The sequence below is a fragment of the Falco biarmicus genome, chromosome 10, assembly GCF_023638135.1.
Source record: "Falco biarmicus isolate bFalBia1 chromosome 10, bFalBia1.pri, whole genome shotgun sequence".
In the NCBI taxonomy this organism is placed as follows: domain Eukaryota; kingdom Metazoa; phylum Chordata; class Aves; order Falconiformes; family Falconidae; genus Falco; species Falco biarmicus.
The window spans coordinates 19990029-20013494 of record NC_079297.1 but is presented as its reverse complement, the minus strand read 5'-3'; the positions used below and the strand labels follow the sequence as shown (position 1 = coordinate 20013494).

The following is a 23466-nucleotide window of genomic DNA, read 5'->3' as shown; positions in this document are numbered from 1 at the left end:
AGTATATATCTTTACAAAAAAACCCCACAAACATTACCAGATGGTAACAATTCAAGAATATGACTAGGATTCATTTAATCCACTGTAAATCCACTTCTTTCCCTTTTCCCCTGAAATGCCTTAGAGGGATACAAAAGCATTACTTTTGCACTCACAACACAGCTGCCAGGAAAACAATATTGCTAATACATGCTCTCAGTCCTGACCTTTTTCTGAGTTCACTGAGCTCCATATTGTCTATTTCAACAATAATCGCAGATCTTTCCTGTGGTGCTCCAGGGGGAACTTCTGCTCTAGTTTCATCCTAGAAAATATTATAGAGGAAAAAAGACAGTCACCATTTTTCTATTTGCTAAAAAACTTTATTTCAATTAAAGAAGCCATAAAAGCACCACAAAGAAGTGGAACAAAACATTCTTTGTGCCATTTAATCTTTTAATTTCTGGAGTTGCAGTTTTCCAAACCTGTTTTCTAACAGCAAGTTGATGAGGGATACTGCCTGCGTGTGCTGCAGGACTTGAAGGACTCATGTACACTGCATAATACAGCAATCTCTGAACAATGGCTGAAGTGAGAGAAATGCAGCTACGCATCCACATAGTAGTATTGCACTGACCACAGTTTTGCAAGTAATGTAGCTATTCAGTTATTTTTTAGTTTACAGTTCTCCTTGTTTGTGTTTATTTCTGTTTATGGAAGCGTAAGGGTTGCTTTATATACGTATCCATATGTTATTTTAAGGTATTATATTAATTGTTACTGAATAACCACGGCAGTACAGGAAAACTTTTTAGAAGTGAAAAGATCACAAAGGAATAAACTTAAGAGACGTGTATGAGGGGTTGGCAAAGGGTACTGAAATGCTGAACTGGCCATACAGATCTCGCTTCTGAAAAATATTACTCAACTTGCAAAATGATTCATGACTGATGTGAAATTAGCACTTTACTGATCCAGTGATTAGTGATCAATTACCTCTGCCAGGTGTAGATCAATTAAAAAAATACTTCAAAACAACAAAAAGCATGTATAAACAGCTTCCTTAAATGATAAGACAAAACCAACTGTCTTCATTGTTGTAAAGCTGTTATCTTCAGCACATCATGGGCTAGCAAAAGTACTGAATCAGTACAACAAAAAGATTTACTTCCTTTTTAGCATGAAAACCAGAAAAGCGTAGGCATGGAAAAAAAAACAAACCCTAAAAACATTTCCATATATTTGTTTACCTGAACAGTGCCTTGGAAAGATGTCACTTGCATCGTCTGATACTCCCTCTCCAGTCTTAAATAACGATTTTGCAAGTCAGTGTAACGCAGCTGGTTATCCCTTAGAGTCTGCGAAAGAGTCTTCAACTGGGAAGACAAGACAGCATTCTCTTCGGCTGACTGCACAACCTGAAAGACATTAACATTTAAATAAATAAAAACTAGGAATTACCTCCTCCAGGAAATTACTACAGATTTGAGACCTGCCGTTGGAAAGAACTGAGTACTAGTTTCCAAACTGCATCAACTTTTTGGCAAAGTCACAATTTGGTAAGATCTGACTAGCTGTTTTATGACCAGCAGAAATAATGAAACCTGTGTATTGATTTCCCCTGTCATCAATATGTCCAAACCAGAAACTCAGGGTTTTAAACCCCAATGCCTTCCTCCCTGTGTCTGCTACGATATCACCACCCAGCAAAAGAACGTCTACATAGCCCCTACTTCAGGACAACGCACACAGCCAAATAAGCTTGACAGTATAAACACGTTCACCGGGCAGTCCAGGAACACTCAGCAGTTGAGTTTTTTCATCTTTTCAAACAACAGATTGTAATTTGTGTCTCCACCCATGTACCTACATGCTCATATTCACTTGTAGGAGCTTGAGATGCCTACACCTGTGTCAAATTTTGGTTAAAATTGTTATTAAGTTTCTAAAATGTTTGGGTGAAGAAGTGAAAACAGACACCACGAGAGATGAAAGTTAATGTACACCTAACTTGCTTCAAACACGAGACCACGCGGAGAGATTACAACAAGGGTATTCCAAGAACATTTACAAACTTCTGTGAACAAAACTGAACACAAACACATATGTGTATGCAGGGACACACACTCTTACTGTCTTACCAGCCACAATACATCAAAAATTTGTGATGAAACATTTTTGAGGTATTTAAAATTTGGTATGAGATAGCTAAAATCTTGTTCCAGCTAAGACAGACATCTGTTTCTGTCACTAATGAAAAATATTTTACTTCGAATAGAAGTTCAGCAGTGCCTCATCAGTGTCTTCAGAATGCAGATTCAAATAAACCTCTCTCAGGCAAATAACAAGTCAGGAAAGCCTGACAGAAAGATAATACTGACATTCAGCTTGCAATTTCTAGTTTGAGCCAACAGGGTCATTTTCAAGAATCTAAGTTTTAAAGCTGACTAATTTTCAATCGTGCAAGACACCACCAGTTTAGCAGTATTTGCACATTGATACCAGGTCAGATTCACACAAGCTGTTTAGGATCAGAGCTGTTGTTCAAAGTTACCTTTGAATTAATCTGCTGGAAATGCAGATCCTTCTGGTGCATCTCCAGAAGACAGCGCTGCAGTTCATTTTGAAGCTGATTCTTCTCAGCTAAGATGTGCTTGATTTCCTCTGGCGTATCTGCACTTCCAGCGAGGGAGGCAGTTTCTAAAACCTGTAAAAGCATTAGCATATTCAGGGTAAATGGTATAGGAGTTCTCTAAATAATATACAACTCCAACACTAAATATACATATGAACTACATAATAATACCCCTTCCACAAGATCATTTCTTTCTCACACATTAATACCACATTTGCAAGAGACTTTATATAAAGAAACCAATCTTCTACTTAATGTTTTCAACCTAAATACTTCAATTAAAAAAACAATTTAAAATTACCATGAAAAGGCAACTCAACTTCATTTTTAGTTCACAAATAGTGTGAAGCACACACAAAAAATAAAGGAGGAAAAAACACAAAAAAGCCAAAGAACATAAAATATTTTTCAAAAATTATTTTCAAATTCATAATGTACAGTACTCATACTTGTAGAAAAACAGCTATTTTGTAAATACGACTTTAAAGCTGAAAGTTCATTTTGAAGGAAAAAGAAATCCAAACCAAATACCGCCCGCTCAACTTTATCACTGCTTCACAGTTTTAGCCTTCTTTACCTCTGGCAGGTCAACATTTTGATTTTAATCTCCCCAGTAGAGCGGAGTATGCCATTTCTAACGTTTTATGGAATCTATTTTCCTGTATAATCATGAAATAGACATCTACCACATAAAATACTCCATAACCCAACAGATACTACAGTTCAATATCTGTGATCTTAATCATAGAAAACGAACAGCATATGACAGACAATCTGACCAACTAAAATGTTGTTTTTAATGAAATTAAAATGAATGTGGTTTACTTCCTTTAGCACAGAAAGACAATTAAGAGTATTATTCTTAAATAACATTTTCCTTGAACCTTTAATGATAATCTAAAAAAGTAGACAGCAATTGCCAGACCGTGTCTCAGCTGCTGCCTTTCTAAATCTAGTATTTTGTTCCTGGCAGAAGCCAACTCCAGCTGCTTCAGGGGAAGGGCAAGAGCACTTCCATTAAGCACATTTCTCCCTTCTCCCCTCCAATTAGGTCCTATTCTAATCTGCAGCAATTAGAGATTGATTTAGGCTTTGAAGAATGAACATTAGTTGACCTTTAACATTTGTTAGCTTCAAGTATACAAATTCTGAAAATTCTTGTCAATGTAATCTACCAAGTTCTTTTTTGATCCTCTTAAAAATTGTGTCCCTGCAAGCAGGTGGCAGCCATAACATATCTGAAAAAATGTACACATTATGTAAAACAGCACATCCTTTTACTAGTTTTGTATTTGTGACCAAATGTCCCCTGTTCCGGGTTTACAAGAAGTGACAGTGTAGATTCTCATTTCACTTACATCCCACCACACTATTAAGTTGGGGTTTTTTTCCTCTCATTTACTTCCTTCCTAACGTAAGTGATCCCAGTCCTTTCTGAATTTTCTTCTTAGAAGTTTTCCTGTATCATGCTTTCCTGCTCCCTCCTCTGAAACTTTTTTTGTATTGCAAAGCAATACTTCCCTGAAGCTGAGGTTAAATATGCTACAAATTACTTAGACTGAAGGATTATGTTTTCTGTGCCACTCTTCTTACAATTTCTGCAACATCCAAGACTGGCTTTGTAAAAATAAGATATATGCAAGTCATCATGTTCATCTATCTGTTCCTCCAACAAAATCTGCATCAGCTAGCCAATTCTAAAACTGGATTTTAAGAGAAGGTTCACGTCTCTAGAACTCACGATGCTTCTGTACTTAAGTGCAATAATCACTGAACTGGGGGAGGGAGACAGATCCAACTTGAGAGAAAAAGAACCTGGTAGAACACAGCTGTAGTACACGCTGTCTGGCAAGTGATTAAGTCAATAAGCATGCAAGGCCTTGCTGACAACAAATACATTGTTGGCATCCCACAAGTAATAGTACAGCATCCTACTGGCTTTTCAACAATAGGAACAAGTAATGACACTGGTGCCATAACAGTGTGATAGTAAGAGACTCATGAATGATATGAAATGGGCACAAGAAGCCAGAATTGTATTCCCACTTATGGACTTGTCACATCTCAGCTCCTACATGAGAAGAATTTCCCCTCGAGTTGCCTGACAGTTCCCTATCCTCTTCTCGATTTGAAAGAATTAACTAAGAAACCTGCAAATTGCACTAGTTCTTTTTTTCCCTTTCCAGTATGTGTCGCTATTTATCAGCACCCAATCTGCTGTTGAACCATGTTTGAACCCCCTTTTTTTTTTTAACCTCTTCCTATTATATTCTGGATTTAACTAACCTAAGATAGTTATCTACAAGATTACTTAACTAATCTATTAATGGTAGCAACTCAACAACAAGCAAATAACACTACTTTACAGTGCAACCACAGAAAGTCGTTACTCCTTTTTGACTAAGAATCTGTAACCATTATTGGTTCATGACCTTCACCTTTTGCTTCACAACCATCTCATTTCTTTATGAAGGTACTCTCCATGTTTTTAAACACTAAAATACACTACGCCAGCAAGTTTTTTGTCATTTTATCAACACATGACAAACTCATCATATTCCTTTAGAAGAAGTTGATCAATATATCAGACTCCATTAAAAAGTGATTTTAATAACTGTAGGCTCATTTGCTTGGAATAGTTCTAATCTGCTGACTTGACCCCAGGCAACGCTGACATACAGGTCACATGCTCAATATTAGCCTTCCATACTTGACTACCATATGCTGTACAGTTCTCTTTTGGGAAGCAGGCTGCAAATTTAATACAATAAACTGATGGAAGTAGATTCGTGCCTCCTACTACATTTCATTTGTTTACCTTGACTGGGTAATTGCTGCCAGCAGAGACTGATTTCTTAACAGTCATGTCTTGTTGCAGCTTCTGTAGTTCTGCAATCTGTCGGTCTTTCTCAGCAACTGTGATTTGACATTGATTTCGCAGTGCCTGGGACTCTGAGAGGAGGAGGGTTTTTTCCATTCTAAGCAAAAAACGTTAGACTAGACGTTAAATGATGATATAGTACATACAAGTCAACGAAAAGGATAAAGCTGCACTTAACTGTTATTTCTAAAATAAACTGGTAATTTTTTAACAGTTGTATGTAAATATGAAGCACTATATGAACATTCTCAACACATACTTCAGTTTAAAGACGTCTGCTAAAAAAAAAAAATAAATCAGAAAATAAAGCCTGGAACGTAGTAACATCCCATTTCCTTCGTTAGCTTGAAGATGAGAGATCATTGGCTGTCAAGATACTAACATCTGTTAATGCAATAAATAGTTCAGCTACCGAAAGAATAAGGTTGCGCAGCAAAGCAACTCTAGGTCTCAGCTGTGTAGCACGCTGCTCAATCTAGCCAGCCTACCCTACTGCAAGCACACGTTTGAAAAGGAATACCCTGGACTCAGAAGCCTGAAATAAATAAACATGCCATATCTCCAGAAACTGTCATCATACAAAGGCGATATCACAAAGGCCATAAAAGTAAATTAAATCCTTTGGAATTCAATTTAATGTATGTTTTTAAAGTTGGGGGGGGGGGGGGGGGGGGGAATGGAAACAGCTATCCATGCTGTTCACTGGTTAAGTTTACAAGTTAGAATGAGGTATGAATATTTCATGCTAACTTGCTCACATTTGTAAAGATAAATGTGGGGCTAGCCTTTTGATCTACACCCACTCCTGAAAAAGCTTCTAGTATAAACCAGATATTATCTTATACAGACTTTAATTAGAGACCTAGAAATTGCATTACGGACAATAAAACACAGTAAGGCACTAGGATACTGCCTACTGGCTTCAAATGCAAACAAAATTATCTTCACTGAACAGATCATAGCATACTTTCACACTTCAATCAACTGTGCAAGTTTAAAAGCTTGACTGAGAACATTAGTCTAAGATGACCAAACCTTGGTCTGCCTCCACTGAATACCACTTAAAAATGCCTACTGCCTTCTCTGAAGCAGACCCTATGAGCCACTCACAGAACTAGGGCCAAAGGATCACATTATTCATTTGTCACAGATGACATAAGATGCGAACAGTGTGGAAGTGGACTCTTGAATCTACAAAAACAATGCTGAAATGTGAAATGACTTTAATTTTCAACATGTAGTTGGGGCCAAACATGTAACACCTCAGATATCTTTTAAAAAAAGGAGATCTGGGATGGGGGGGGGAACATTCAGCCATATCAATCATTACTCTAAGAAGAGACTATAACACCAAACATTGAAATAAGATTCTTGAACTGTAGTTCTATATATCTAAGCCACCAACAGAACAGAAAATAGTCAATTAAGATTGGCTGAAACTTTAAAACTCTTTTAAACCAAGAAACCATTACATAAAGGTAGGATAACCACAAAGACAACCTGTGGAAGTTGATCTTGCACATTCTAGACATACTCTTATCCTACTTCCTGCTAAACAACATATAATTTTGGTTTTGTGTCAGTTTTATCTCAGGTTGTGAAGAATTCTACACAAAAGCCACACGTACTATTTAACATTTATACCTTAATCCAGCAAGCTCATTCTGGTAGGATGCAATCTCTCTCTCAGTTTCTGCTTGGAAGGCTTTTGTTTGATGTAATGCCTTCTCCAATTCATCAACCTTGGTCTTCAGTTTTGATATTTCAACAGCTGCAAGGCTGGCTCCTTCTTTAGCCTATGTTTAATAAACATGATTAGTGAACTGGAACGAAAACTTTAGAGGTGAAGTTTTATTAGTGCTAGAATTCCAATAACAGAATAATGGGTTTTCCCCATTTGCTCCTGTTTAACAAGAGCAAATAAAACTCCCAAAATTGTAAGCATGCCTTCTCTAGGAACAGTGTTTTCTTAGCACTCACAAAATTTACAAAGTTAAACTTCAGAATCTATAGTGTCTCTAAGCATTCTCTGAATAAAGAAAACAATTACAAAGTGATACAGCTAATTAAAACTTACCAGTGTTTCCCTAATGTGCTGAGGCATATCCAAATTACTTTTACAATAATTTATCTCACTGATGCTGTTGCAAGCAATGGGAAATGAAGCTGTGCCCTGTTTTATTTCGGAAGTTACCTTCTGATTGCTGAGTTCCTGTAGCAATTTGTCTCGGTCATCCTGAAGACTGGCCATAGCCTTGGAAAACGCTTCAATCTGGTGAACATAATTCCCACACTCAGATGAGAGCCTGCTAACCTCCATCTCTTGACTGACTAACTTCCTACAAAGATTTTCAATTTCATCAGCAATCTGATCAAGTGTAACTTTATCTGCAACATCAAAAATAGCCTGATTCAGAAAAGAATTTTCTTTGAGTATACTGATAAGATGTAATTTAAAGCCATCCAATTCAGCTTCAAGTTCATCTCCTTTCTTTTTTTCAGTCTTGAGTTCGGATATGTATTTGCTCTCAAGTACCTTTAAGTCCTCTATTATCCTATCCCTGTCATTTTGCAGAGCAGTCATTGCTTTCCCAAAGGCCTCATTCTGGGACCTCAGCTCCCTATTTTGAGACTGAACTTCTAGTATCATCTTCTCTGCAAAAGCATGAGGCTCATCTCCACGTTCAGGTGTCAAAGGGGTCTTACTGTACTTCTCATCTGCATCCTTAGTATTTCTACCTCTTGATTTCTGGAGTTCTTGAATTCTCTTCTGAAGGTTTTCTCCATACTGTCCATCTGACACACATTCTTTTTTCTGAACACTATCACTAGTTACCAGTTTCTCTCCAGATTCAGAAACAAGTTTCTCTTTGTTTAGTGATGCAATTAAAGATTCTAAATCATTTACTTTGCATGCTAGTTTTTTATTTTCATGTTTCAAAGATACAGCAGTATCCTTTTGCAGTTCATCAGAAAGCTGCATTTCTTTCATTTGTTTTTGAAGATTGTATTTTTCTTGTTCAAGGCTTTTAATACAATCCAATTTCTGCTTGAGTAAGTCTTTCAGCTGATGGTCTTTCAGAGATAAAACTTGGTTAAGGTCTTCTCTATACTTTATCAGCTGTGCACTTAGCATTGCGTTTTCAGAATGAAGATCATCTCTCTGATTGAGAAGTATCCTTAATTCTTGTTTCAAAGCATTATTTTCACTTGCATTGCCAATTATAAGACTGTCCCGTTGATATAAGACATCTTGGTGAAGATGTTCCAGCTCTTTGTATTTAGAAAAAAGATCATCCCGATCATTCTGAAGAGATGACATTGATTTTTTAAAGGCATCTATTTCACTGGCAATTGCAGCCTTATCTTGACCTGCTTTGTCTGCTTTCATCTGGAGATTTCTCAATTCATTTTGCATCCTCTGACAGGACTCCTCAGATTGTTGTTTCTCTGTCTGCAAAGACCTTAACTGAAGTTCATACTCTTTGATTTGTTTTCTGTGTTGAGACTGTACCTGACTCAGATAGTCAGAAATTTCATCACCTTTTGAAGAAATGAGCAGGGAGATTTCTTTGTCTTTATTATTTAGCATGACCTTCATTTGCTCAGAAATAGTAATCTGCTTTTGCAATTCAGCATTGATTTTTTCCTTCTCGGCTAGAAGCTGTTGCAATTCTTGTTCCTGTCTTGTAAAATTACTTTCCAGAGCTTTTATCTCTGTTCCTGCACTTTTACTATTCTCTATGAGATGATTAAGAGAATCATTTTCCTTACGGAGTGCTTGCAAAGCTTCTTCTTTAGACTGAAGAGTACTCTCCAGTTCTTGCTGCCTGTTTAAAAAAAATTTATTTTCTTCCTTTATTCTGCAGAGCTCTTCATAGCATTGTGTATCAACAGACTTTTGCTTCAAATACAGTTCATCCTTTGTTTCCTCTACCACAGAATATTTGATATTCAGTTCTTGAATCTGAGTAATTTTGTCTTTCAATTCATCTTGTAAAGACATTATTCTTTTATTACTGTCTTCTATCTGTTTCTCTTTAGTTTGGATGGCCTCTTTGAACTGGATTTCCCAGGTTTTCATTTCAGTGATTACCCTGTCCCGGTCATCCTGAAGAGAGGACATACACTTTGTAAAAGCAGCTAATCGTGCCAAAGCTGCATTCAAATCTGCTTGAAGTTTCTTGTTTTGAGAGTCCTTAATGCTAACTTCTTCTTGCAAACCGTCAATCTCACTAATTGCCCTATCTTTTTCTCTCTCAAGGGCACTGCATCTTTCCTCTAGATTCAATAAATCTCTTCTGTGAACCGATTTTAATTGTTGAAGATTAAACTCCAATTCTCTCTCATATTGTCTCTTTTGAATTTGTAGCTCATCTTCTTTCTTCTTAAGTTCTTCTCTCCAATTTAGATTCTCATCTGTAAGCCTGTCCGCTTCACTCTTTGACTGATCCAACAACTTCATCTGTGAAGAAAGCTTCCCCTTGAGATGATCTATTTCTTCATTTGACTTCGCAAGCTTTTCCGATGTATTACTTAAGTCCTTTTCAAATTTCTCACTTTTAGACTGTGACAGTTTCACAGATCTTTCCAAATCCAGGATCAGCTCCTGGAACTTTATTGAATCCTTTTGCAAATGGTTGATCTCCTGCTGTTTCTCCTTTAAGAGTTCCTGCAATTCTTTTGTTTTGTTTTTACTTCCACTATTATCCCTCTGAGCACTTTTCACCTTCTCCTCAAACATTTTGACAAGATGTAATTGCTGTTGTTCTTTTTCTCTAACCATGTTAGATTTTTCTGCCTTTAATTCTTCCAGTTGCTGTAACAGCAAGTTATTCTGTACCTGTGCTGATTTCATTCTATCAGTAAGATGATCAACTTTTTTAACATGATTAAGCAATTCAGTCTCAAGAAATTCTCTCTCATTCTTTACTTTGTAAGAACTTTCTTGTACATTTTCTAATTCTTCCTGTAAGAGACACTTATCATCCTCTAAAATCTTAACCTTTTCATTTAGACTAACAATTTCTTGCATGAGACTTTTACATTCCATGTCCAGCTTTGTTAGGCAATGATTTTTATGGTCCAAAGATTTTTCAGTTTCTTTTGCTTTTTCTGAAATTGATTTTCTTTCTTGTTCCAGGACAAGCATGTCTTGTTCTTTTTCAGAGAGTTTATCCTTTAACATATTAATGTCCTTTAACAATGCTTCATTCTCACATAACGCATTGCTGATTTTAGATTGCATATCATTTTGGTAGACTTCCATTTGAACTTGCAGCTCTCCCAAAGTTGCTTTAGTTACTGTGATGTTATTATGAAGGATATCATTCTCATTCTGAATTTTCTCTAAAGCCTGCTTTAAATTTTCAGAAGTTTGTTTCAGCTGCTCATTTTCCTCCATTAGTTGATGATTCTGTTCAGTGAGCTCACGAAGACGATCCTGGTGTTCTTGCATCCTTGCCTCTTGCTCACGTATCTGCCTTTCTGCTTTACTTTGTAATTCGTCAACTTCGATTTTCTTGGATTCGCCAAGTTGTTTCAGTTGATTCTTAATAACCTCATTTTCATCGGTGAGTTCCTGTACATGCTTTTCAAGAGCCTCCTTCTCAGATTCTCCTTCCCTGAGCCTCTGAATAGCCTCTTGCTTCTCTTTCCTACTGAGATCAATAACTTGCCTCATATCTGCTATTTTACTACTGATATTCTCATATGCCTGAAGAAGTGATTCATACTCCTGCTTTAATTCACTATGTTTAGCTTTCCATCCTGTTAATTCAACTGTCTGAGAATCTTTTAAAGTATTCAGTTGGAAAGAAAAGGCCTCTTTTTCCTGAACTATAGTCTCCATGGTGGATTTAAGACTTTCACATGCCGCAGTGAGGTTTTCGTTTTCGGTCAGCAGTCTAGCATTTTCAGAAACAAGGCTCTCCTCTTCAGATAATGGAAAAACAGAACCTGAACGTTGTTTTTCTCTACCAAGCTCTAGCAAGTGTTCAAGCATCCCTGTTTTGTTCACCAGTTCTTCTCTTTCCAACATCAACTTATCAATCTGGTCTTTTAGACATTTATTTTCTCTCAGGGCTTCTTTACGTGATATTAAAGCTGCCTGTAATTTTCTTTGAAGGCGCTCTCTGGACTTATCTTCTGCTGTAGTTCTTTGCTCTTGTGGTTTAGTATCATTTACATTTGCAGTTTTTGCCGGTGGCTCTTCAATCATTTGCGTTTGTTTCTGGATTTGACATTCTGTTGCTTCTCTCAGTTTAGGCTTCCTGGAGTAATCAGTCTCTGACAGTTGAAAACAGGTGTCTTTACCTTGTAACGTCCCTTGAAGGGAATTAGTTTCTGAACAAAACTCTCCCAGTTCTTTTTCAGTATCATTTCCTTCCTTAAGCTCTTTACACGACACCACAGGTCTACTCATCTCAGTCTTCTCACGTAGCATACACAGCTCTGTCACAAGTTTTTTGTTTTCTTCACTGAAATGTTTTACCTCTTTTTTCATATTAACTAGTTCCAAATTTGAATTTTCTAAACAACTGAGAAGTTTCTCTTTTTCACTTTTCATTTCTTCAAATGCTGTTTTGTAATGGTGGGCTTCTTCTTGGCCCTCCTTTATAGCTTTGTTTAATAATTCCTTTTCCTGATGAAGTTTATCTTTGAAATCCGTAAGTGCACAATGCAATGCTTCTATTTCCTCATTCTTTTCTGCAAACTCCTTCATAGCTTCAGTTCTCAATCTCTGCAGTTTCTCCTGGCTCATCTTGTAATCTTCTTCACTTTTTTTAATAAGTGCTTCTTTCTCATTATTCACAAGTTCAAACGCCATCTTAACATCTACAGCTTCAGCCTCATAAGCTTTCAGCTTTTGATGTAGCTGCTTTATGTCCTCCAAGAAGCTGCCCTTATATTGCTCCTGGTACTGCTCCTGCTGTCTCAAAGAGTTTAAGTTGACTGTTTCTCCTCTTTCTTCACCAAATTCAACTGATATTTTTCTCAACTCTTTCTTTAACATTTCTGTTTCCTCCTGAAGTTTTGCATAATTACTTCTTAGTTCTTTTAACTCAGTGTCTTTACTTGCCACTGAAGCGACCATGTTTTCGGACTCTATTAAAGATGCAACCTGAACCTTGCTCCTTGGTTTGTCTGACTCCAGATTCCTTAGGTCAACTGGTTCTTCCCCCAGTACTGCCCTAGGTGAAATCAGCTCCTTCCCTAAGCAGTACTCTAACTGACTGAAGTCAAGGTCTTTACATTTGGTTTGAAGAACTTCCCAAAGTCTTTTATGTTCTTGTTTGAGTTGCTCAAGGTGGTTTTTTTGCTCATGAAAATCTGCTGCAAATTTAGTGTGCTCTTCCCTTTCTTTCTGAAATGTTTGTATATATTCGTTCCTGACCAAAAGCTCCCTCTGCAAGGCTTCTTTTTCTTTTTCTAATCGTTTCATATTAATGTCATTGTCAGGGTCCAGACATTTCTTCTTGTCCCCAGCACTTAAAACAGGCTCTTCTGAACTGGAACTTTTCAACAATTCTTCCTTCTTCACTCCAGACTTTACCTTTTCAAGAGCTAAGAGCAGCTGAGAATGTTCCTTTTCATATGCACTTGCTTTTTCATCAAGCAGAGATTGCATATGAGCAAGCATGCAGTCCTTTTCCTCTAACAATTTTAGGTTCTGCTCACATATATTTTGTTTTTCAGCAATGACATAATTTAGTTCTGCAATACTGCCCTGAAGTTCCTCTAAATAAGAAGCTTTTGAAGACAAAATTTCAGTCAAATCACTTATTTTGGCATCTTTTTCTAAAAGTTGTTGCTTCAAAGTTCCAAGATGAGACTCAAAATCTTTATTTTGTACTTTAACTAGTTTCAGCTTGTCTGTTAATTCATTAACTTCTTTCAGCAGCTCCTCAGCTTTTTTTTGCTCCTTTTCTATTTCTTCCTGACCACTCTTCTCCAGTTTTCCAACTTTTTGCATTAGATCTCTTCTTATTATCAATGCTGCTTGAAGTTTCTTTTTCAGACTCTCTTTTTCCTTGCTCATTTTCTCAAGATTAGACTGCATCTCCTCTTTTTCATTTATTAAATCTTTAAACACAGCTTCTCTATGGCTTAATGCGACCTGACTGTTTTCCAGTTCTTTCTTACAGTCCTCAAGTTCCCGCAATACTCGGTTCAGCTCTCCTACAGAGCTATTATGAACAACTTCAAGGTCATGCAGTTTGGTATTTAACATATTTCTCTCTTCAGAAAAATTCAGCATTTCATTAGACAATGATTCCATGACCTGGGTAACAGAACAGTCCTTTTCTTTCAGTTGCTGACTCAGACCAGAAATTAAATTCTTCTGCTGATTTACCTGGGAAGTTAGGTTTTCAATGAGTTGATCTTTTTTTCCCATTTCTTCAAGGAGACTTGCTACGTTTTTACCTTCAACATGCAGTTTTTCTTGACTGTTTCTTATTATTTCTTCTGATTTATTTAGCTTGTCTTGAAGAAATTCAGCCTGCTTATTTACTTCTGCAAAAGACTCTTCTCGTTCTTGCAAGAGAGACTGTTGTTTACATAACGTTTCTTTGATTGTGACCATTTCTTTTGACAGACATTCAATTTCAGATTTGTATTTGCCCTTCATCTTTTCAATATCATTCTGCAGCAACTCTTTCTGCTTCTCCAGTGACTGCATGCTTTTTAGTTCATCTTTCATGGCATCTATTTCCTTCTGTTTTTCTAAAAGCATCAATTCCAATTGTTCTCCTTCCGTTTCTTTGCTCAAAATTGTGGTTATGAGAGTGGAGAATTTTTCCAACTGAATTTTACTATCAGTTAGCTGCAGTTCAGAATGTGAAGTCTGTGCCTTCTTTTCTTTACATAAAAGCCTACTACCAAGCAATGGAGATAAGCTTTGAGTTAACTCCTCTTTCATAAGATCCAGCTCTTGCTGCAAAGACTGGATTTTGCTATCCTTCGATTTCATTTCACTTTCTAAACTGCTCAATTGCTCAGTAAGACTATTATTTTGTAAAGCTGCCCTATCAAGTTCTGTCACCCATTTCTTTTCTGACTCAAGCAGACTTTGTTCTAGAGTTTCAAATTTAAGTTCTAATTTAGCCAGTTCTTCACCCTTCTCACTAACCTGCATCTGTAACTTCTCTTTTTCAGTCTTCATCTGCAGTTTGACAGCATCTATCTGCATTCTGGAGTAATTCTCGCTGGATTCTAGTTTTTCATTGACTTCTCTGAGCTCTTCCAATTTCTCCTGCAAACTATTTTGAGATGCAGTAAGTTGTGTGTTTTCAGCCTTCAGTTTATCAGCGTCTTCTCGTAACAGCTTTCTCTCTTTCTCTAAAGACTCTACCTGACTCTGCAGACTACCTATTAGAAGTGCACTGTCATGGCAGTCTTGAGATGATTTGGAATTTACATTGTTCAACTCTAACTCTAAACAGGCTATGTTATCTGCCTGTTCCGTGCACTTCACACGCAGAGACTCCACAGCCAATTCTTTTTGCTGTAGTTCTTCTCCCCATGTACTTATTTGGTCTAGCGCTTTTTGGTGTTCCTTTTTAAGAGAGTCAAGTTCAACAATCAAAGAATCAATTTTCTTCTGATTAATATCAAGCTCCTCGTTCTTTTCCTGAAATTCCTTAGTAAGGTTTCCCATGGCTGTAGCACTTTTTTCTGATTTTTCTCTGAGAACCTCAATCTCACTAGAAAGAACATTAACTTTGCTATCTGCCACCTGTATACTGGTATCTTTCTCCTTTATGGAATTAAGCAGTCCGGCAATAACTTCTTCTTTTTTCTCAAGAGCTGCATTCAACTTGGTTCTTAGTTCATACTGCGCTTCAATTTTCTCCTGAAGAGATAAAAAGGCATTTTCTTTCTCACAGACTAGTCCTTTAGATTTTTGTAGTTCTTGTGTTAGTTCCTGTACCTGACTTTGGAGCTCAGAAATTAAATTTGCCTTCTCTTCATCTTTCCTTGCTTTCTCCTTCAGAGTTTTGAGGAGACTTTTATTTTCTGTAAGAGATGATTCCTTTTCTGATAAGGACTGGTCCATTTCAGTTATTACATTCTTCTGATGTTGTATTTCTTCTTGTAAATTCACTTTCACTTCCTCCAGCTCTACCACCTGTTTCTTTAAGACCTCACATTCATTCACTTTCTCCTGAAGCTGCATCTTTAAATTCTCACTGAATAATGAAATATTGTTGATGGTCAATTCTTTTTCTGAAACAAGTACTTTTAATTGTTCTGCTTCAGAGGCTAAAAGCTCAGACTGTTTCCCCTGTAAAACAAAAGACTCCTGTACCTCAGAAAGCTGTGTTTTTAAACTGATGCATTCATCTAACTTTTGTTTTAAAGATTCATCTTTCTGTATAATTGAATCATTCAACTGGGATGATTTTTCTGTCACATTTCTAAGCTGATACTGAAGGTCAGAAATAACCTCCATATTCTCAGACAGTTGAACCCTAAGTACATCAGACTCTTCAGATTTATCTTTTAGTAACTTTAATTCTTGGGCTTGCCTCTTAAATTCATTTTCTTTTTCCTGCATTGCATGTCTAAGCTGGCTGGTTTCAGAACTTAGAGCTTGTATCTGGTTTTGCAAATCTGAAATGATTTGCATATATTGCCCTTCTCCTGCCATTTTACTATCCTTCATTTGCTGAATCAAAGCCTCCTTTTCAGAAAGGAGAATTTCTTTCTCTTCAAAGGCAATTTTTAAGTTTTCTTTTTCAATCAACAGGCCGTCAATTTGGTCCTTCAGAGCTAAAATATTATGACTTTGTTGAGACAAGTGTGAAGATAAAGCAGCTACTTCGTCTGACTTTTTCATTACCGTAACGATAACTGCTTCAATGTCTACTTTCAATTTTTCATTTTCTAGAGCTGCTGTGTGTGCTTGCTGCCTCATTGAAGTAATTTCAGACTGTTGCTGTACCAACTCTGACTGAAGAAATTCACATTCACGTGACTTCTCACTCAATAAGCTTGAAAAATCCTCCTTTTCATGCTTAAGCACATCCACTTCTTTGCTTAATAGCTGTAGCTGATTATTTAACACATTACTTTCTTCCACTTTTTCAGAAAGTTGCCTACGAAACTTTTCCAGTTCTGAACTCTGACTTCTTACAGTCAGGTCTCTTTCCTCTACCAACTGAGATAACTTTGTTTTTTCATCTTTAAGATTTTTAATTTCATCCTGCAAGTTTACAATACAAAGCTTACTCTCTTCCATTTCCTTATGTAATGAATCATTTTGAAGGATTTTCTCTTCTAGAGACCTGTTCGCCACTTCAAAATCCAAAGTTAGGCTTTGAATTTGCTCTTGCAGTAGTAAATTCTTCTCCTCACTATGGCTGAGCTCTTGGATTAGGCTACTGCAGTCGGATAACTTATTATTTAACATTTCTTCTTTCTTTCTTTCTTTTTCTCTAGCATCATTCAGCTGAATGAGAAGTGATTGCATTTGTTCATGCAACTGTTGTGTCTGTTCCTTGCTTTCAAACAACTGATCAGCTAGCACATTACATGCCTTTGTTTTCTCCTGCAGCTGTTCTGCAACTGAATTTTCTTTTTGCTTGGCAAGTACTGAAAGTTGTTCAATCTCTTTTGCCAGAGTGTTTTTATCACAATTTAGTACCGAAAGAGTTTTTTCGTACTCAGCAGTGCTAACAGATAACTTATTCTCTATTTCTGCCACAGCCTGGATTTTTTTTAACAATTCACACTCTTTTACATCCAAGAGTCTGGACAAATTCTCATTTTCACTGATTATCTTTTCCTTCTCTTTTTCCAGTGTGTCCATACTTTTTTTCAGGTATTCATTTGCTTTTATTTGCTCTGCCAGTTTTTCTTCCTTCCCTTCAAGATCCACCTGCAATTGCTTATTAGCTGAATCTTTCTCCCGTGTCTCTATTTCCAGTTTGTTAATTTGTTTACGTATTTCATTTAATTGGTTATTAAGTTCTTTGCAACATGTCTCTTTGGCTTCCAGATCCCCAGTTAATTTAAGTTTAGTCTCTTCATTTTGCTGCTCCAAAACCCCAAGCTTCTGCTCTAATGAAATAATGAACTCTTGTTTCTCTAGTAATTCTTTTTTAATTGTTTCCTGTTGTTCAGTATGTTCTATAAGCTGCCTAGATAACTCAGCCAGCTTTTCATCTTTTTTAGCAGTTTCCAAAACCAGTCTGTTGTATGAATCTTTAATTGATTTTAACTCATTTTCAAGTGTCTGTGCTTTACTCTCTTTCTCTTTAAGCAAACTGTTCCATTTTTCCTTTAGAGTATTGTTTTCCTCAAGCTGAGATTTCAAATATTCAGACTCTTTTCTCTGTTTATCCTCAGTTTCTTGTAGCTTTTCAGATGATTTACTAATTTGTTCTTTCAGCAAAGTAATTTGTGACTCACACTCCGCAAGTTTGTTATTGTATGCGACATTGCTGGCCTTGATTTCAGAACGGAGATCCTTAATTGTAATGCTGTTCTCACTGCTTTGTCTTATTAATTCCTCATTTTCTTTGGTTTTAGCTTCATTCTCAACTCTAAGTCTTTCTACTTCTAGTCTCATTGTATTACTCTCCTCAGAAAGAACAGATATCTTCACACTTGCATCTCTTACATCAGCTGTTTGTACTTCTTTCAGCAGATGAGTTTCCCTTTCAGCCTTTGATAAAGCCTCTTCCATCCCTCGTATTTCCTCTTCTTTGCATTGCACTTGACGCTTCAGGATGAGAACCTGTTCAGAATATTCTGTCATATTCAAAGATAGAACAGACACCTCCCTGTCTTTTTCTGCCAGTGCTTCTTTAAGATTATCAATTTCTCTTTCACGTTTCTGGAGATCTTGAATAAGTTGAGATCTTTCCTCTAAATGGCTTGTATTCAATTTATCAAGCTCTTCATTTGTCTGATCCAGATCCAGCTGCATCGACTCTACCACGCCATCTTGTTTCAAAGTCTAAACATCAAGAAAATAATGTTAGAAGAATACTTCAAACATACGTTAGAGGGAGAATGGAAGGTACACTCCACAGGCAGAATGAGTATCTAAGGTAACCAATCTTTACCCAACCATACAGTCGCAAGATAACCATGTTATTCTTTAGAATGTTTTAGTATATAGAAAGTTTAGGGTATGAAATTTTAAGCAGCTAATGCTGTTGTTTTGATGACATTTAAATGGGCCACATCAAAAGAACATAAAAATTATTTTCTTATTTTCATGAGTTACCTTTTCCTTCAGTGTAGCAACTTTCTCTGTTAGATCACCGATGACTGTTTTCTGCTCAGTGTTCTCCACTTCATACACACTGCATTTCTTTAAGGCTTCATTCAGCTTAGTATTGAAAATAAAAGTCAATGTAATAGAAATATATAGAATTATATTAAAATTGTGATATTTAATATTCAGTTTATACAAGAATGGAGTTTAAACTTTGGAATTAATAAACAAGGGCAACTTATCACCCTGAAAAAACAAGTATTTCCATGCAAAGCTCTGTGTTTGGTCTAAGAAATCCATACATCCAACTTAAAGCAAAGCAATTACATGAAATGAACAAAACTGTAAAGAGAGTAAAAACATTCAGAGAGGGGAAAAAGCGATATTGCTGCTGGGCCACAAATAGAAAGTTAGAGCTAACGCTCACCAGTCCTAATAAATTAAATACTATTTAATGATAACTTTAACTTACTTTTTGCTCAGTATGCACGAACTTTTCACCAAGCTCTTTGTTCAGAAGATCCTTTTCTTGAAGCAGTTTCCTCAAAGTTTCAATTTGTTCCAGTTTTTCTGTTGTGCTTAACAGTTTTTGTTCTTTTTCTCCAAGTGAATTTTCAAGGAAGCTATTTCTGTCACTTAATCTAAAGAGAAAATAACAAATTTAGACATTTTGACAACAAAGCTTGCTTTAAGCTTTCTAGACTTACTAGCCCCTAACTAATTTCTTAAAAGAATAATTATTTTTTACACTTTCCATTTAAACTTCCACATATAAAAATAACATTATTGCAAGCAGAAGCAGGAATCAAGTAACTCTTTTCCAGGTGTTTTAGGAGATTTTACTTCTCAAAAGTTTAAGCTTAAAACAAAGAAAGCTAATCCTGTACAGAGTTGTAAAGAACATTTATTTTACCCTTTAAGCTGCTCATTCAAGCCAGAGATCAGAATTTGATGCTTTTCTGCATCTCGCATTTGTTGGTTGCGTAATTGGGTGAGTTGAGTTTGCAAACGTTCATTTTCATTCTGCAGCAAAACAATAATGAAGAGCATTATCACATATAAACACCCAGAATAGCATAAGATAACTGGAGATGAAAATCAGACTCTTCAGGAGATTTACATCCCACACAGCAACAAGAGACTGTTTTTCTAGCGGTTTAGCAGATATCAGTGCAAAAATACAACATTAATACCACAGGTTCAGATGTCATATTAGTTCAAATCGACACAATCCACCCTTCAGAAATACCTCCTTCAGCAATGCTATGACAGCATGAACTCAAGGATGATTGCTGCATACTCAAAGCAACACACACACTCTTACTGTGTTAAGGCAGCTTACTTAACCTTAACAGGGGAAGCTACTGCTTTGGAAAATACTGTCCTCATTGGTTTGAAGACAGTACCAAGCTGGCAAATTTTTTTGCTTATTTTTTTCAGATTGAAGATGCAAAAACCTGCATAAGGGGGACGGTGGAGAAAAGAAAAAGGAAGCAAGCTTCATTCACACAGTTTTTTGTTGGGTTTGTTGTTTTTTTTTAAACACAGTACAAATCTCCTACTCTAACCAGATCCACTGCACCAATTCAAAAATAAAACCACAATTAAAAAAAAATAAATCTGACAACAGCAACCAAGAACCAGAAGCAGAACACATATCCAGAACCAACAGCAAATAGGACAAACGTGGCAAACCTGTCACTGCTAATGAAAATAAGCTAGCGTTCTGGAGGAGGCAGAACACACCTGTACCGCCCTCAATAGCTGCCCTTCTTCATCTACACCAAACGTTACCTGTATTGAAAGGCTTTGTTACAAGATTCTCAAGTAATAATAAATACAAGGTTGTCTTTCATCTTAAAATCAGTAATTGTTTTTTATATATGTGCAACTTAACAGAAAAAGAGCTATGAGTAATGCACCAAGCCTGAAAGTGTTTGACTAAGAGATCAGTTGTGTCATTTAGTGAAAATAAAGTTTACAAATTATCAAACACAGTAAATTGTCAGTCAGGCACTATTAAAAATAACTTTTCTGATACCTAGTTACTTTACTGTTCCTTTAGGTGTCTTCATTGAATAATTTTACACTATTAATAGATATCAAATTAATATCTGGGGGTTAGATTGTATATCTATAAATAAAGACAAATTTATTAATTACTTTTCTGTATTTACAGAGTTTCTTTTCTATAAATGTTTGTGTGTGTGCACATATACATTAAAAAAATAATACACACGCATTTATAGAAAAGAAACTTGAGGGATGTAAGAAGAGGGAGACTTATGCCCATAGTAACAAAATCTAATCCTGGACCTCCTGACAAAGGTCCTCTACAAAGCATAATTAAAATCATGTTGCCTTTCACTCTGTTTCTAAAACAAGTAACAAAGGTTCCTTCTAAACAAGTTTCTCCATATGCTGAACAGAAGTGACAAGCTTCAACTTCAGAGCATAACATAGTATGTATACACTTTCTGCCAACACAATTATGAAGTATAAAGTAGGTTTTAGACAGTTTTTGCTAGCTACAAATTGACATTTTTGTCTTACTGTAGGCTATGAGTGTAAGAATATAAACAGAGATTAAATTGATTCTCTCATGCTATCAGGTTTTACACACCTACAAAAGCTCACCTGAAGAGCCTCCATTCTACCTTGGAGCTGCACCCTATCTTCCAAATCCTGGCAACGCTCTTCTAGAAAAAGGATTTGTTCCTGGAGTTGATTTCTTTCCAATTCCAACTCTTCAACCACACTCCGTAAACCTACTCAAGCCAAAAAAGAAAATTTTTATTTCAAGAAAGGCCTACTAGAATTCCTGAAGTCTAGAAATGGTTTCAGCTTTTTATTCACAATTCTCATCAGCACCGGGCACAATCAGATCTCAGCCATTTCCCATGGAAATGCCTGAGGTGCTGCATTTCCAAGAATTAGATAGCAGAATTATCCTTCACTATTGAAAACCCAAGCATAGCTCAAGAACTCAAGAGAACCTGGCAGGAATATTTTAAACAGTATCGTGGCTGAAACAATCGTGTGGCTTATGTAACTGTATTCACAACTTAATCACGTACTTGCAGAATCAGATCTTAAGCAATTATTAATAAACTGGTCTGTATCAAAATTTGCAAGTGAGTCTATTCCATTTTAACAAAAAGATGTATTTGCCGCTTTTACCACCAATATAAACCCATCAGCATTAAAAAAAATAAGAATTTGACTTTTAAATCAAAAGCATACAGCAATGGAATGCAATTTTGTTTTGCAACATAACTGTTATATAGATAGGAAACACATTCACAGGAACAAGACTCATAACTTAAAAAAAATATGATCTTGCCACACAGGGTATTTCATGGGCACCAAGGCTCAATCAATTCCAGTGTTTAGTCATACTTAAATTCTACTTCTGAACCAAAACTAGGCAGTTCATCCAGCACGCACATGCTTTAAAATGAAAAGGAAGAAAACGCAAGCCAAAAAAATTCAACAAAGATTAGAATACACCACAAATGGGTTGTTAGTTAAATTTGAAAACAAAAATAGACACAAAATACAGATGCTGTGCATGCTTTAATAAACTGTCTAGTTGCTATCACACCTGCATTAGATGAAGTGTACTCTGGCCACCAACCTCCCATATTTTCTCCTTCAGCTGAATCAGTGCTATCCAAGGTGACGTTCAACTCCTGAAAGCATTGTTTTCTATCAAAGTTGTATTCTTCCTATGCACAAAACATGAGATGAAGCGTAAATTAAAGAAAAAAAAGGAAGCACGGATAAAATACATATTCTGCCATTAAAAGCATAGTTTCAATTAAAAGACCTAAAATTCAACAAGCGATTCAGGTGCCTAAATGTAAGTATATGGGATCACTGTGGACACTAGAGTAACCTGCCCAGCTACCAGCTGTTAGTTCCAGAATAGCCAAGCCTCCCACAGGTTTTGTGGTATCTGCCAAGCCCCTGAAGACACCCTCAGGCATCTGAAAGGCCCATGGGTAACTAAGTTTGGATAACTTAATTGGTCCCCGATTTCTACAGTTAATAGGATTCTCTGAATCTCAGGATAAAGGATCAGAGTTAACTAAACATAAAATTACTCTTCGAATGGTATATTAATGTGACGATGACATCCTAATTCGTACAAAAAATTAGCTTTTTTCTGTGCAAGTCACAGCACCAGCTACCCAGAAGTATATCTGAATGAACTGCCAGTACTTACTAATTATTCAGTCAAGCTCCATCAACAAAGAGATTTGTAAGGATTGTATCTAAACCAAAAACAGCCTTAACATATTAAGCGTGCACATAGCCTCAAGCATGTGAATTACTCCAGAGCAAAGCTCATTATTTTTCAGTGTAAAATTAACTAGACTCATTACTCAAGGAAAAGAGAGGTGTGATGCCATTGGAATTTCTCATCTTGTGGCTACATAAACCATTAAATTCACCAAATTTACAGTTAGATAACTAATCTAAGTTCTTAAGCCCTTAATGTTTTTAAGTGTAAAGCACCATACAAATAATAGTACTTCCCTATTTTTATTAACCTACAGGTAAAAACAAATTCTTATCTCTCTTAACCCACCTGAAGCTTCCTGCTGGTCTGATTGCTTTTTCTTCTTGCCTGCTGCAGCCTGCCCATTCCTTGAACTGTGGTCAGTTCCTCCTCCAGCTCCTGTTGCCCTGAGACTATGGCTGGATCAGAGCAGCCAGGAAAGAACCAGTCATCCT

At 36.4% G+C, this 23466-nt stretch overlaps 1 protein-coding gene across 4 annotated transcripts in view; it reads right to left on the bottom strand.

The window, feature by feature from the left end:
• LOC130155703 (golgin subfamily B member 1-like) overlaps window positions 1–23466 on the bottom strand; it is a 44697-nt gene that overhangs the window by 2788 nt on the left and 18443 nt on the right. For 2 of the 4 annotated variants that reach the window (XM_056353221.1, XM_056353225.1), the window contains 12 exons: window positions 23321–23430; window positions 22331–22454; window positions 21364–21494; window positions 19640–19749; window positions 19199–19367; window positions 18736–18840; window positions 7573–18462; window positions 7140–7291; window positions 5433–5592; window positions 2534–2686; window positions 1230–1397; window positions 207–304 (listed from right to left, as the gene is read on the bottom strand). In XM_056353221.1, the coding sequence (XP_056209196.1) occupies window positions 207–304; window positions 1230–1397; window positions 2534–2686; window positions 5433–5592; window positions 7140–7291; window positions 7573–18462; window positions 18736–18840; window positions 19199–19367; window positions 19640–19749; window positions 21364–21494; window positions 22331–22454; window positions 23321–23430 (12370 nt within the window). The remainder of the gene's footprint in view (window positions 1–206; window positions 305–1229; window positions 1398–2533; window positions 2687–5432; window positions 5593–7139; window positions 7292–7572; window positions 18463–18735; window positions 18841–19198; window positions 19368–19639; window positions 19750–21363; window positions 21495–22330; window positions 22455–23320; window positions 23431–23466) is intronic. The other 2 variants (XM_056353224.1, XM_056353222.1) reach the window with 2 other exon arrangements.